Consider the following 16,339-nt stretch of genomic DNA (forward strand, 5'->3'; position numbering starts at 1 on the left):
GGATAGATAGATAGATGGATGGATGGATGGATGGATGGATGGAAGATCGATAGATAGATACCTCTGTTATACTTGTCATTTAACGTAAATTCCCTGATTACACAATATGTTATCTTTACGTTTGTAACACGTGGTAAATAAAGAAAAAAGATCCAAAAAATGTAATAAAGGAAATAATACACGTATGTACAAATGAAAGTAAAGACACTTTTAATAAGATGTTGCTCTCTCGGAGACGCGCATTGATGACGTCGCCATTCCTCCAGGCAAACATGGCGACTACTGGACCGGCGGTAGAGGAGGCTGAAGATAATTCTTTTTTACCCATTATTCATGAGATTATCAAATGGTAAGAACTATATGTTGTCCTGCTTTATGTACAATAGACACACATATACCTAAACCGATTTCATAAAAATACAGGAAAAGTTGATGAAATACTGACACTAGTAAAATGCGTTATCTGGGGGTCTCGCTGAACAATAACAAATCATTCGTTTCGCCATTTGTTCGATATTAACGTCTCGTCTACATTCATTCGTCAACAGTATGGACAAAGACAGTCCGGACGTGCATCAGGAGCTGAACAAACTGAAAAGCAAGATCCAAGAGACTCGGGAGCAGATCTCAGCTATGCCGGGCATCGACATGAGTCCTGCGGTACAAGAGAATAAACTCCGCACTCTGAGAGAACAAGTCCGGACCAAGAATCAGCTTCTGCAGAAATATAAGAGTCTGTGTATGTTTGACATTCCCAAACCATCTTGAGACTTTTTTGCAAAGAAGGAAGAAACAACGAATGTACACACGGACAGATGTTTACATGGTTGCCCTGAGGTCAGGTGTTACTATCCCAGCGGTAGACATATTCACGCTTGTGTTGTACTATTTGTTTTTGCTAAATATATTTTTATATATGTGTTCATGTTTGTATTTTCCCTCTTGGATATAGCTTTTGACACATTTTATATGAGTTGGTGAATGATTGGTGGATACACTTCAGCTTAGTCCGCCATGTAGGCCTACATGGCGTTTTATTAAAGTTGTTGTATAGAAAGTATTTCATTTCTTTCAAGGTTTGGCATAAACACCGAAAAATGAAACATAATGGGTCATTGACACAAAAAAAATAAAAATAATTTTTGCAACATGTTGAATTTAGTTACTTAAAATTAGCCAATGTAACACAATTCTGGATTTTTTTTTTTTGGTCACAACTTTATTGTTTGCAATTAATTTAAATTCGTCAAATGGAAGTTAATTTAATCCATTTTCGTTGGCCATAACAGATGTAAATGTGATGTCAGGTTCCCTGCATGCACCACGGCATGAGTAAAATCGGAAAATTATTGTCTTAATATTTGCTTTTTGTTGCAGTATTTGCACTCTTGTTGTGTTTGTTATCCCTTTGGGTTTTGTGTCATGGGAGTGCATCTATTTTCAAAATATTTTTGTTGAGTGAAAAAATAACAAATTTAGTTTTTACACGACTTGATCAAATTCAGTCAAATAAATTTAGTTTTTGATGAAACAAATTTTATTTAATTGCGTAAAGACATAATTGTGTAAATGTCCCTTAATTTTATTAAGTTTAATGAATGTATTTATTTTTTGGGGTGCAAATGAGGCTGTCCAAGTTTAAAGGGCCTAAAGGTGTAAAGAGAGAAGCTCTTTGTTTGTTTTTGTCACATTACAACAAAATGGCTACATGTTGGTTACACCACATGTCTTTGATTTGGTGGGCCACATTTTTTCAAATATGAATCTTTGTGTTTATTGCTTATTTTAATATATACGAATATCTTAAAGTAAGATTTAAAATATAAGATTTGTAGAATTTCAGATTTTAATGAGACTTTGAAATTTCTTTACTGTCTCCGGATGGTTACGCCACATTAAAAAAGAATTAAGCCTCAGAAAATTATCAAAATGACTTTAAATTCATACATAGAATGTGCATTCTAGTAGGGCCCTTTGATTTTATTTTATTCCAAAACACTAAATTGTAACAAATACTACCTCAGCATTTTCCTAAACACCTGTTTATTACAATGAACAGCAACATTTTCCTGATTCATGAGATTTTTGAGTTTGTGTCTAAAGTTTGATTTTGAGGCAATCTAAACAAATATTTAATATATTTTAAAATGTTGCAAATTTAGGTAGCTAACGCAAATCCCTGAAATTAACACATTTATTTTAAAACCGGACACTTATTGATGATTTTCAGTTTTGTTCAAGATCATTAAAACAAACGTTTTTAAATAGCTGTCCAATAAAGTGAAAGGATGGTATTTGGGGTAAAAGTCCCACTGTTGAAGGAGCTAAATGCCTCTATAAAACACATATGGCAATAAAACCACAGTTTTATTTATTTATTTTAATTATTGTTAAACGAGATTTAAAAAAAATCAAAACAACCTTCCATTATTATTTCTTATTGCTCCATCAATATTCAATAAAAACAAATTATTGATACAATTTGTGACCAGATAAAAGCCAATTTTCCTTAAGCCCCGTTTTACTTGTTTTGTAAGAATAGCTTTTATATATATATATATATATATATATATATATATATATATATATATATATATATATATATTTTAACGTATTTTGAATAATTTTGTAGATCTGTACAAAAATAATAATAAATCGTCACTTCATAGACACATTTTAATGTTGACTACTCTGGTGACTTAAAACACTATTTGGCGTCTTCAGGATGCAATCAAAGAAAAATTCATTCAAATTTAATTCAGATTATCATTCAGTTTAAATGATGTATTTGCTATTTTCTTTAAAACGAGACATGTGAGACTGTCAGTAATTATTGTCTTTTATGATTTTGAAGTGTATTGGCTAATGTTAAAGTGTTGCGAACTGCAATGACATCTAGACCTGCCTCTGACAAGTAACAAGAGGAAACATGAATATTCTTGAAATGTTGTTTATTTTTATTTCTGTGTATTTCATGTGTTAAATTCAACAATGACAGTAGAATACATACACATTCACAAGTAAAAAAACTGTCCAAACTGCAAGAAAACATTCAAGTTCGATTCTTTCTGGAAAAAGAATCTAAACAAATAAATGTAAACAACTGACACAGCAGCTCTACTTTCTCCTTTCGGTACTCAAAAAAGGCAAATGTTTGAACAAAGCACATTTTTAAACATGGATTTAAAAAGAGCCTCACAATAATTTAAGCCACATCACAGAGCACTCTGACTGAACAGAACAAAGTCAATATTCTGTACAGAGGATCTCGCGAGCATAACATGCGCTTCCAAGTTGCGAGGTGAGAGCTCAAGCCGGTGACTTTGACCGCCGACGCGAATGCGGGGATTTCGGAGTCACCTCATGGGAACGGCAATGGGCATAACAACCGTGCGCATCTCTGTCAAGACTGCAGCCCAACGGCTTCATCTCATCGTTAACACAACAGAACATTTGGCGTGTCTGTCTTAGCTAATGATGCATCTCTCTTTGTCCTTCGCCTGGCCGCCTCCTATCGCCTTCTCTTTGATGTACATCAAGTCACTGTGCACGCTGGGGCGGCGCGCGAAAGGCGCCACGACGCCATACGCGTCGCCGTCCTTCACCTTCTTATTTTTGAAAGACTTTTTGTGAAGAATGTCACAGAATTGCACGGAAACTTTGCGGTGCAGGTCCGGGCTCATCTCGTTGGGTAGTTTGGCTAAGGTGAACAGTCTTTGAAACATCAGGTCGATGTTAGTGTTCTTCTTGGCGGAGATCTCGAAGTACGCGCACTGCTCGTCTCCAGCGATAAGCTGCTCGATCTCCTCGCGCTGAACTTCGCGGTAGAATTCGCGGTCGCTCTTGTTTCCGCAGATGACCAGCGGGACGTCCACGTTCTCTTTGGTCTTGTTTTTAAGACAGGACTTGGTCTCGTAGATCTGCTGTTTCAGCCGTTGCACCTCGTGAAATGACTCCCGGTTGTCCAAACTGAAGACCAGGATGAAAACATCACCTGTAGCCAAAAGAGTAAAGAAAACATGAATTATCGGCACATTGCAAAAAGCAGAGTAGCTTTCAAATAAGAAATAGCCTATGCAGACTGCAATGAAATCGTTTTCTATTTACCTGTCAGAATAGACAGTCTCCTCATAGCTGGGAACGGATGATTCCCTGAAGTATCCAAAATGTCCAGTTGATACACATCTCCTTTGATGCTGTAGAGTTTCCTGTGAAAGTCGTCTATCGTCGGCGTGTACTGCTCCTCAAAACGTCCGTTCAAAAAGCGGGAAACTATAGCGGTTTTGCCAACTTTGGTGGAGCCGAGAATGACCATCCTGTAGCAGTTTTTCGCTGGGATGTCAAACTCATTCTCCGATGGACTCATTTTCTTAATCATTGTTTTTGTGCTTCTAAGCTTCTGGTTCTGCAGGGATATAAGGAATAGCTTGTTGCTAGTGGTGACCGTGGGTGCCTCTGAATCTTTTGATGCTGAAGAGCGGCTATTTAAACTTTCTCCGCGCTCCTCCTCCTGAGCGCGTCACTGAGCTCGCGATTGAGATGCGAGAATACTGTTACGTGCTGAACGACTGCAGCGTCAGTTTGTGTGGATCAACCGTGCACGAAACATATTGGCTATACACAATAAACAAACACAGTTTCAAGCCCTGTTACAAATGATAAATATAGCATTTACTAATTTTAACTGCAACTCTGCGTTATGATGGAGTTAATGATACACAAGGGTTCTGATTTTGTTAATGTTTACAGTTCATCGCAAACTTGAAACGGAAAGAGGCGCTTCTTGTGCAACATTTTGACGTTTGTGTTTAACTGACACTGTAAATGAAAACAAAAAACAAAAAAACAATAATACTAATAATAATGTATGAGCTGGAATGTTATATCAAGACAAACTTGGATGTTTCAAGTCACAAATTGACATGCAATATGGGCTGGAGATTCTACAACAGCTCATATATTTGAAGTGATATTTTTCTTCTGTCAATTAGACTTCAGTTTTTACCGAATACAAAAACAGTTCTACCTCACCACACACCACAGAGCGGCGCAAGTGTCAATCTGAGAGACTCAAGATCAACTTTATAAAGAATCTACATTAACAGACGTGACTCAGAATCATCAACATTTTAAAAAAATAGGTTTTCGTTTTTATGCATATATAATCAATTTAAATGTAACCAGCTCTCAGATCTCGAGATACTTGATATTCTGTAAATGCAGATATTATTTTCTAAGAAAATGTTAACCCACTGTATGAATGCCAAATTGTAATATATAAAAGGTAAATCATGTTGCATTAGTTCATCAAGCACTGTTCCAAAATAAATAAATAAAAACGATGTGTCCTTACTTCTGTGGAACATAGATGTAAACCAGTATGTTAGAGACCCCACCCCCCCCCACAATGAAAGTGAATAGTGACTGAGGCTATCAGTCACTAACAGTCAAGAATGTGTTTGGAATGACATGAATGTAAGTAGATAATTACATTTCTTTTTTCATTTTTGGGTGATCTAAGAGCATAACAGATTAGAAAATGAAATGCGCATGTAAAAACGTTTACCCACAAGTTCCTCATAAAAGTAATTCACTACAATACCAATTGCTTCTATGAACATTGTAATCAGATTACTTTACTGAAAAGTAATAAAAGTACTAATTACTTTACTTTTAAATTACTTTCTAGAACACTTTCACAGAAAAGTTTTTTTGCTTAACAATTTTAAAATAATATCTATATTTCCTTATAAGACATACAAGTCATACACTCAGCACCACACGTTTCTTCCTTGCAACAGTCTGGTTCCGGAAGTGAAAATTCAATAAATTTTTTCCACAGACAAATTGATTTACATTGATAACTTATAAATCTTCAAAGACAGACCTACCTTGAGCATTGACGGTATATGCTTCCGTCCAAGCCATCAGTCTGCATTATTTCAATTTCATTGTTTAAAAATCGTTTTTGAGAGTGGGATTCATGGTAAACAACTACATTACCAATAATACAGCAGAGAGAGAGAGTGATCCACCAATCAGAAAAATGCAGCCAACCAAGCCTGTGAAACATGCCACGGAGTGACTACGCGCTCCCATGACGCACTGCGAATGACATAAACAAGTCGGTCTCTCTCTTCACCCTTAAACTGCTTATCTATTTGTACATGTTAGATTATTTAGCAATAAACGTAAAGTATATTGTTTTTATACTTATAATCAATAACCTAAAATCAATAGTTTTATGTATTCCCATAGTTTTTTATTCAATGACATAATTCGCAGTTCTCCACAGGATTGTAGTTTGTGAACTCATGAAAGACGGTAAGTACACATTCTTGTACCTTTTTCTTTTTGTATGATTTTCAAATGCCTCAAAACGAAGTTCGTCATGTTGTGATTCATCTCAGAGCTGGTTGGTTTGGTTCTTAGCTTACAACTCTTTTATGAAGGATTTAATGAAAAGTCTATGGTAAAAATGAGTGGGGGGATATCTTCCGGAACTTAGTTGGCAGAATAAGTAGGTGGGGACTGTTGCGCTGTTAAACTCCTTAGGGGGCATTCATAAATAAGAACAATTCACAATTCAAAAATTCTACATAAATAATACTATTTTAGAAATATGTAACTCAAGTAATGTACTTAAATGTAACTTAAATTAAAGTCAGTAACTATAATCTGATTTCAATAATTTAAAACATAATGTGTAACACTATTTTGGTTTAAAAAATAATTTGATTATAGTAACTACTTACTTTGTAAATTCAGATTACACCCAACACTGCTTGTCACAGTGGTGCAGACTGCAATAGTGCCTCGAAGATCAAACCGTTTCTTTGAGGCAAAGGAAAGCATTTAATGACAATTTGATTCATTTGCCCTAAAGAGCAACTAAAAGAGCAGGTGATTATAATGAGCATTTCTTTGAAACAGAAATGGAAAGAACCAAAAGAGTGTATGAAAACTGGTTTGGAAGCATACAAATCTCCAGCTCATTAATGGGATAAAACAAAAGATTGAAGAGCGAGAAATACCACAGCATGCAGATGCCATCGAGACCATCAACCTCAAAGATGTGGCCTGATTTACGCGTTGTCATGGTGAGGTGGAATTAAAAAGCAGTGATAGATCTGAGTTTCAAAGTCACACACAGAATGGATGAAAGCCAATGCACAGCACAAACTAAGAGTTAGTGAAGGGATAATGGGAACTAGGGATGGGGAAAGAAAGAGAGAGGAAAAGAGAGAGATAACTACATGGAAAAACAAATGCAAGAGCTGTGCAAAAACCAACACACATTCTGAAAGTCACCTATGATGAGCTCTGAGCAATAAAGACCTTTAGAAGCAGAAAAACTTTGATTTATGTCTAGAATCTGACATTTAAGTGATGTTTCAAAAAGTTTCTCTCAATCCCTGGAGTGCTACATTTTATCACCAATGACATCAGAATCTTTATTTTATTTATTCTCACCAGAGTGGGTTTATGTGTGCTATCTTTTTATTCATGCATTAATGAATGGTGATTTTAAATGATCTGTGTAGATTACATGGGCATTTGGATTAGCAGAAAATGAGTTTGTGGAAAGCCAACCAAATAATATATGTTTATTTTGCACAATGTCTCTTACCCTCTGTCTGAAACGCTCGGTTTTGGCCTAAGCGCCTCCTTAAAACTTAATTGCAAATGCTCACTGTTACTGTAAACTCAATCAGAATAAAAGGAATAAGCACAAAACATTATAAAACTATATGTCAGGGATTACACATAATGCACATCCAACACATTGCATCTGAATACATGAAACTGTTCATCTCAAGCACCGTTAACACTCACACTGTCTACACCGGACACGAGAGTCGCGTCAAAAGCAATAGAACCCATTATAATAAATTATGCTCTCTACCATAGAAGCATCCGTAGTGGAGCGTCGACAGTAAACAGATGTCCCGTTCCATTTTGCACTGCACATGCTGGAATTACTACTGCCAACAACACAAATAAACGGTTTAGAAAGTTTGTGTCGATGTGCCCGGTGTAGAGAGCCTCAAGCCACAGTGTCGCGATGCGATTTGTCACGCCAACTGATGTGCATGGTGTAAATGGTGTCAGCACCATAAACTGTCAAAACAGTAATGATATAGAAATATTCATGAATGAAATGTTTTTTTCATGGTTTTTGCAATTGGGTCCAAGAGTTTTTAACTGGCCCATCCTTCAACAGTTTTGCAAAGCTTGAATCGTATTATGACTGGTATGATATGAGCCGAACATACAATCCCCGCTAAAATGCCCTGAAGACACATCCACATCCATTTTCCACTGTCATTCCATTGTGTTTAACACACCAACAACAAAAAATTGTGCGGATGGGCAAAGAATGTGTCCATGATGCGTTTGTGCTCAAAACAACAAGAGGCACCAGCTGAATGACAGAGCATTGCTTTTCCCTTTCAGAGTTGTAACTTGATGTAACTCTTTTAAAAGCGGCACAAGATATGTATGAAGTGGTCAAAGATGTCTCTTTAGTGCATGAATATATATATACAAAAAATTAAAAATAGCCAGATGGGTCCCAATTGGTGTTATGTTATGGAATTTTTAGCCACACAAGGCCTGTTCTCTTCACTTGAACTGCGCGCATGTGGACTGGGCATGTTATGGGATGTATAAATACAAATTATCCATGTTTCATGGCATCAAGTACAGATAGATTTCAAAACGAGACGTTTCAACAGGATGGCAACTATAAATGCCCTTTTTAGACTGGGGAAGAAGTTTTGAGTTCTGAAATGTAATGTCTTTTAAAGAGGGAATAATGCATGTTCTTCCGTGGTCATCGCCATGAAGCAGCTGTTTGCCTCGAGAGCAGAGCGCTGATGTGAGACAGGTGTTATTTGCGCAAGTGAGTCATGAGAGAGAACCCAAAGAGAATGCGTATCTAAAGCATCACTCACTCTAAATAAACAGCTGTCTGTATCATTTTATGTCAGGAAAATTCACTATTACTTTGGCCAGAAATTAAAACTTGTAATACTGACAGTAATCCCATTTTTTTACAAATGGAACTGTAATCTGATTACAATGGTTTTTATGCAACTGTAACAGATTACAGTTACCTATTTTATTATCCTGATTACCTAACACTGTTAAAAGTAATCCATTACTGCCCAAGCCAGTGCATGTCAGATGTCTCTGTCATTTTATCCATAAGTGTATTAAGTGTACAAAGTAAAATGAGGGAAAGGAGAATGCAAGGCAGAATAATTGAGGCAAGAAAGTGCCAGAGAAAAGAATGAAAGTCAATTAAATCTAAAACTGTTGAAGTGTATAGAAAGTGCAGATGGAGTTTATTGTATAGCTGCTATGAACATTGCATAATTTGATAAGAGACTGAGTATAGCAGCTGAAACAAGGTCAGACACATATAAGGCTTGGACAGGACATAAAGCAGTAGTCCTCAACTGGTGGGTTAAAACCGAAAAATGGGTCACAGGCCTATTCTGATATGGTCATGGAGAGCGTTATTTCCATGTGCTAAATTCAAATAATAAAATGCAATTAGCCAAATGATTGTGTGCATAGTTAGGATATCAAAATCAATAGGTTCATCAACCTTTAAAATGGAGGAGAAAAGGCTTTCAATATCTTTGTTGGTGACGTCAAAGGCTGTGTGTCCAATCAAACTCCATTTTTGTGCAGAGTCTGCAATTTAGTAGAAGCTAACCAAATAAGTAAGATGCAAACATGGTTATGTGGCATTCACTCGATCTTGAAAACCATGAATAAAACAAAAGGTAGAAGAAAATATAACCCAGAATACATTAAATACAGTTTCATATGCACTAAGAATGTTGTGCCTACCACAATGTGTTTGTTTCAGCGAATTAATGAAACATTTATAAAATATATGTATTGTATATTTTCCTATTTAGAATACATCATGTTAACTATTTTGTATACTGCCAGGCCTATGCAACTCAAAGTTATAATATATCAATACATTTCAATGTTCAATTTTAAGCATGATAATCACTTTCTGTCCCATGTACAGCCACCGTGTAGCCACTTGATGTGTACGATGTAAAGTGTGGGTCCTGAAGCAAAACATGTTGAGAACCACCGACTGAGATAGACACTAAATTACCAGTATGGTCTGGGTCTAATTCACCATTAAGGAGCACAATGGATACCTGATAAGACAACAAAGTTAAGGAACCAAAAACTAAATGTAAGCCAACACAGAGCGGGATAGGCCGGCAAACTGATACATAGTTATAAGAAGAATTATTATTGGATGCAAATCATTTAGGTATATGATGGTTTGATATTTCTCTTTTTTAATAGGACATTCTGAAAACAATTATTGACTTTGGGCACAAAAAATTGATTGACTCAAATTGATTGTTTTGAAAACAAAGTCTGGTCTGTGCTTGTATTATGTAATGACTGCAAGCGTAATTTATTTTTCAAGTGAGATTGTCAACAAAAGATATCACATGGTTTAAAGACTGTCACTGACAAATTGATTGGTTCTGTTGCAAGGGAGCAGGAGTGTGTCTCTATAATGCTGACAGCATCAAATACCAGATGGATCAAGCGACAAAGCTCAGATACTTTATAGCTGTAGCCTCACCAAAACCTGTAAGAGACAGAGTCCGTTCTTTTGTAACTGTGCGTCTGGTGAATATAATCCCTGATAAGAAAAGAAAAGCGCTATTGCAGCAATTTTAGGATCTGGCTGTGTGAGCCATGCACTGATTAAGAGATCAAAACAAAAACAACTATAATCTTATAATTATGTCTTTATTGAACACACCCCATTAACTATTCACAGTGCTGTGGAAAGAGAAAGTGAACCCTTGGATTTAATAACTGGTCGATTCTTCTTTGGCAGCAATAACCTCAACCAAGCATTTCCCGTAGCTGCGTTTTAGACCTGCGCATTCAGAAGGAATATTGGATCATTCTTCCTTATAGAACTGCTTCAGCTCAGTCATATTCTGAAGATGTCAGGTGTGAAAGGCTCTCTTGAGGTCATTCCACAGCATCTCTATTGGGTTAAGGTCTGGGCTCTAACTGGGACACTCCAAAAGGTGAATTTTCTTTTTTTAAGCCATTCTATAATTGATTTACTTTGATGTTTAGGTTCATTGTCCGACTGCATCACTCAACCTCTACTGAGCTTTAGCAGGCACAGCCACCCTGACAATATCCTGTAAGACATCTAATTAAACATGCTAATTAATTTTTCCCTTGATGATGGCAAGTGGTCCAGGCCCGAAGCAGCCCCAAATAATGATGCTCCCTCCACCGTACTTCACTGTTGGGATGATGTTTTCATGTTGGTATACGGTGCCCTTTTCACGTCATACAAAGTGCTGCGTGTTCTTCCCAAACAATAATTTCATCAGTCTAATAAACATTTTTCCAGTAATATTGTGGAGTGTCAAGATGGTCTTTGGCAATCTTGAGCCATGCAGCAATGTTTTTGTTGGACAGCACAAATCACTTCGGGATGTCCTGCCATGGACACTATGCCTGTTTAATATTTTCTGTACCGTAGACTCATGAACAGCGAAGTTATCCAGTTCCAATGAATCCTTCAAGTCTTAAACTGTCACTCTAAGGCCTAGTTCAGACTGCCACTAAAAATCAGATATTTAGCATATCCAGATTGTATCCAGATGAGTTTTTGATAGTCTGGACATTAAAAAACACATGAAATCGGATTGTTCAGAATCTGATTCAAACCACATCGGGAGGTGGTTTCAAATGCGATTGAAATCACTGGCTGCTCAATTCAGATTTCAAATGGTCTTTTGCGTCACTCTTAATGCGACACACAATTATGACGTAAAAAAACGGTAACTGCAGCGCGGAACATCACAATATTTACCAGTTTACCAGTTCTGCACCGCAACTGAACAGGGCAGAACTGGTGCCCTGATGTTTTGAAAGCATCATCACGAGGATACGCCTACGTCGTTACCAAAGCAACCCATGCAGATTGGTTGGTTATGTCTGAATGCACAAATCTGATTTGATCACTTGCAATTAATAGTGTGGACAGTCTGCCTCAAAAGATCTGATTTGAGAAAAAAAATCTGATTTGCCTGCAGTCTTAACATAGCCTAAGGTTCTTTTTTACCTCATTGAGCATTCTGCTATGTGCCCTTTGAGTCATCTTGACTGGACGGCCACTTCTAGTGAGAGTAGCCACAGAACTAAATCATCTCCATTTATAGACAATTTGTCTAACTGCGAACTGATGAATATCTAAGCTATTAACATTAATATTAACACATTATTTTAGCGTCCTTGTTATAAGTATTACAAATAATGACAAAAGTAATAACAGTAAATTATGCATAATTACAAGCAACTAACTCTAAACCTATAGTAAGTACATGTTGTTAAGTAATATTAGTCAGCACTTACATGTGTAATTACACTAAAACAAGGACACTGTAAAATAATGTGTAACCCTAAGTTCTTTGAGATAACTTTGCAACCCTTCCCAGCTTTATGCAAAGCAACAATTCTTAATCGTAGGTCTTCTGAGATCATTTTCTTGTGATGCATGATCCACATCAGCAGAAGCTTCTTGTGAAGAGCAAACTCAAAATGTTGGAGTGCTTTTTTAAGTCAAAGTAGCTCTGACCCATAACTCCAATCTCATTTCATTAATTGGATGCCAGGTTTTCCAACTGACTCTAATAATTTTTTGTTGACATCATTAGCCTAGGGGTTCACATACTTTTTCCAACCAACACTGTTTGAATGATGTATTCAATATGTACATAATTTATACATAAATGCAGGTAATTCCAAAAGTTTCACAAAGTTTTTCTTGCCACTGTATTCAAGTAAACTGATCAAAGCTTTTCTGTCTTTTCACATTACAACAAATGGACCCTAAATTAGCTGATTTCAACCTGGACGTACATTATGAATGAATAATGAAAAAAAAAAAACCCTCTACAACAATTGTATCTTTTATGCTTATGATAAATTATATATAAAAGAACAAACTACAGATTACGGACAAATACAGAAAAGCTGAATATTTGATTGCTACCATTAAAGAATGTCATTGCAGTCATAGTCTGACTTCAATTTAAAAGAAAAGCTAAAACACTGCAGTAAAAGTTGTATATGTCTATGAATTTTTTATATATCATTTTCAAATTATTGTTCATGTGCAATTTCCAGCTGTGATCATTCACAAATCAATAATACGCTTTACCCTGTTCAGGATGACACAGTTCCACGTCATTTGGATGTTGTAAATGCATCAGTGTTTACATTTAAATTGATGGGTATCCCTGGTCTCCATCCACAATTCTCCATTTGCCTATCCAAGATCTAGCAGTGTCAGCAGTAAGAAAGCTGGGTGTCATCCTTAAACATGCTCCATTCTATTTGTGCTTGCAGCGCTGGCTCCTCTGTCGATAGATCTCCTCTGTGAATGGTCTGTAAATAGGACAAGGTAAGCACACAGATGGATTGTAAATCTCAAGGACCATTATAATATACCAGCCTGTGCTTAATACCCATGGGTACATCTATCTGTGTGTCTATAAGTGTTGGAAATAGTAGACGGGTTATTTAATTGGAACGGGAATGAAATCGTGGCTGTGAGGGAGAGAGATGTACAGTCCGTTAAATGGGTTGTACTATCAGGTACCTTGGTGTTGACTGATTCTGATACGCTAATCAGCACCAATCCATTGTAACCAGGCAGTACATTCGTTGAAATAGCACTGCACTCTTTTCAGTGTAAACATGCCTTAATGAAATTAGGCTCAGATTCAGCTTATTTCACAAAACCCAGTGCATTTGCCAGACAAAATGAATGTGGCACTATTATATCCCACTGAAAACAGATGGTAAAAGGAATTTTATTAAAAAGAAACATTTGTGTATGTTTTCTATTTATCATGGCAGCAGTAATTCATCAAATGATGGAGAAGATTCTTATAACGGCATATATCCAGATGCGGTGTAGCTGAAAGCCAATGAAGATGCAAATAAACTACACAATCAAATCAGTTGTCACTCTTGTTTATAACCAAACAGTGCATAAACTTACAGTTAATGATATTAAATTCAGTCATGAAACTCTAGCGCAGCTGATAGGTCCTTTGACATGTAATCTGTTAGCCAATCTTCTTGCATAATCTCTCTTTGTCAAGCATTTAAATTGCCTCAGTCGTTTGCAGGAAAACCAGTTTCACTGCAGTAGGGTTGCTCCGATGCCAAAATTGGTTCGGTAAGATACCCGCCCCGGCACCTCAGTATCAATACTAAATCAACAACAAATATATAGCCTTACATTACTGATGACATTACACAGAAAAGGACTTGATTAAAATAACTGCATACGGTTGCGGTGTTTTCATTTTCATTTTTCTGCATACCATGTTTTATGTTTAAACAAACAAATACATAAAACTTTGAATTGAATGAAAATATGTAAATCAAACAATTTTTTGGGGGGGTCAAATAATATTTATCAAGTGTGAACTTTTTGTGTATGTGTGTGAATTACATATTTATGTAAATTTGAATTCATATTTATCATGCACAATCTGTTTGTGTATGTGTGTGTGTGTGTGTGAATTATGACTGAGAGCAGAGCGGCACCTCTTGTTCATTGTGAAGTGTGCAGCACATGCAGGCTGTATATTATTTGAAAGTTCTGAAATTAGAACTGAAATTAGCCACAAGATGATATCGTACCATTAAAATAGTTTTTGGTAAAGTTATATTTTGTTAGTACCGGTATACTGCGAAACCCTACACTGCAGCATGTTACAAGTTTTCTCTCTGAAACTCTTCTCCTCCTCAGCACCACATGTTTTCATCTGCTTTATGGGGATTGTATATATGTTTAATTGCGCAGCAGCATGTCTTACATGCTAAATGCTAAATGTCTTTTGTAGGGGTTGACCGATATATTTTTATTTTTATTTTTTTTTAAAGGCCGATATCCAGAGAGCAGGGTGGTCTAAGGGCCGATACAATACCGATATATCACACAATTTAATATAGCAAATAAAAACAACATATAATTGGTAAAATAAAATTACAAACTCTAATTTAGCACTATATTTACTCAATTTCAAAAAGAATCTAATAAAATAATATTGTATTTTAAATGGTAGAGAGCAGTTTCTTCTGATTTCTGTTTAGACATCAAATTATAGTAATTTATTTGCGCATGAAGTAATTGTTAATATATTAGGAAGAAGCAAAAAAACAGTACACACAGTAGTCCAGCATCCAGTAATTGCATGTCTACATTTGCAATCGCATTTAATAAAAAAACAAAAAAACAGAATCAAACCAATTGTCAATAAGTGCATAGTGAATAAGACATTTATTCCAGGGGGTTTTACTGGGGAAATGGATGTGGGATGAACATCTGCTGGAAGTCGTTCTGTAGCATTCGCTAATGTAGGCTGCGCTAATACTGGGTCTCATTTAGACCCCGTTTACAGCTGGTATTAGGATGTGATTTGGATGATCCAATGACAAGTGGCACTATATACACATGGGTTGCAAAACCTTTTGTGATTGAATCACAAAAAACACATTCGGATGTAGTCAAAAACGCATTTGAAACACTGTAAACACCGTCCGGGGTGCAGCGAAGTGCCACCCCTGCGCTAAATCAAGAGTTTAAAGTGTTCAAAACTCTGGTGTCATATGGCTTTAAAAGGAAATAACTGTCAGATCGGACACATTTTAAAACATATACATTTACAAGATCTTTACGGATCTTCTTCAGTGTCTTCGTGTGCACTTATATTAGATGAAATTTCAGCTGTAGGCTACCTGGTGCACCATTTTCCCAAGCTCCTTTGTTTTTGTGACGTTTTTCCGATTTATTAATTTATGATTTAGTGATGTTATATGTCAAAAGTGCTCACAGGAGATGCATTTGTTCGACCACCAGCGATGTGTCTCGTCTGACCACATGTGATCGGATCTAACGAGATACATCTTAATACTGTGATGATGTGCATTAATTACAATACCTGTTGTTCTTCTTGAATCCAGCAGATGGCACTGTGTTACAGCAAACGTTAAAAATTAGTTTTGACAAATAGACGTACAAGACCAACGTGTAACGTGCGATCAGTCAGTAAACAGAGACATGTTGAGATGCGAGTGAAAAAGTGAGTCATGTCATTTTGAATTATTGAACAAAACAAATACCAGCTATAAACAAGGTCTTAGTGAGTATTGTATTATGTTTTGCTCAAATCGTTTCGGCTAGAACGCGTTACGATGTCCTTACAGAACTCAGGGATAACGTGCGGTTCGTGGA

General features: G+C 36.4%; 3 protein-coding genes across 4 annotated transcripts in view; 1 reads left to right on the forward strand and 2 right to left on the reverse strand.

Annotated features, from left to right (window-relative positions):
* Positions 1-240: 240 nt before the first annotated feature.
* med9 (mediator complex subunit 9) lies at positions 241-1,964 on the forward strand. The gene is made up of 2 exons (XM_052103271.1): positions 241-349; positions 549-1,964. Exons 1-2 carry the CDS (start codon positions 246-248, stop codon positions 766-768), a joined length of 324 nt encoding a protein of 107 aa, XP_051959231.1. The 5' UTR covers positions 241-245; the 3' UTR covers positions 769-1,964.
* A 974-nt stretch (positions 1,965-2,938) lies between these two features.
* Positions 2,939-4,445, reverse strand: LOC127627035 (dexamethasone-induced Ras-related protein 1-like). The gene is made up of 2 exons (XM_052103238.1): positions 4,108-4,445; positions 2,939-3,994 (listed from the first exon to the last, which is right to left on the reverse strand). The coding sequence occupies exons 1-2, from the start codon at positions 4,376-4,378 to the stop codon at positions 3,468-3,470; spliced, it is 798 nt and encodes a 265-aa protein (XP_051959198.1). The 5' UTR covers positions 4,379-4,445; the 3' UTR covers positions 2,939-3,467.
* Positions 4,446-10,262: 5,817 nt separating this feature from the next.
* The window catches only part of pemt (phosphatidylethanolamine N-methyltransferase), a 96,564-nt gene continuing 90,487 nt past the window's right edge, over positions 10,263-16,339 (reverse strand). The window contains exons 7-8 of one of the 2 annotated variants that reach the window (XR_007968534.1): positions 13,250-13,476; positions 10,263-10,642 (exon numbers count right to left, since the gene is read on the reverse strand). Coding sequence is in view for 1 of the 2 variants with exons in the window: in XM_052103570.1 (XP_051959530.1) it covers positions 13,422-13,476 (55 nt within the window). In the remaining variant the exon portion in view is untranslated. Of the gene's footprint in view, positions 13,477-16,339 lie in introns of both variants that reach the window. The other variant, XM_052103570.1, reaches the window with a different exon arrangement.

The sequence above is a fragment of the Xyrauchen texanus genome, chromosome 33, assembly GCF_025860055.1.
Source record: "Xyrauchen texanus isolate HMW12.3.18 chromosome 33, RBS_HiC_50CHRs, whole genome shotgun sequence".
Lineage (NCBI taxonomy): Eukaryota > Metazoa > Chordata > Actinopteri > Cypriniformes > Catostomidae > Xyrauchen > Xyrauchen texanus.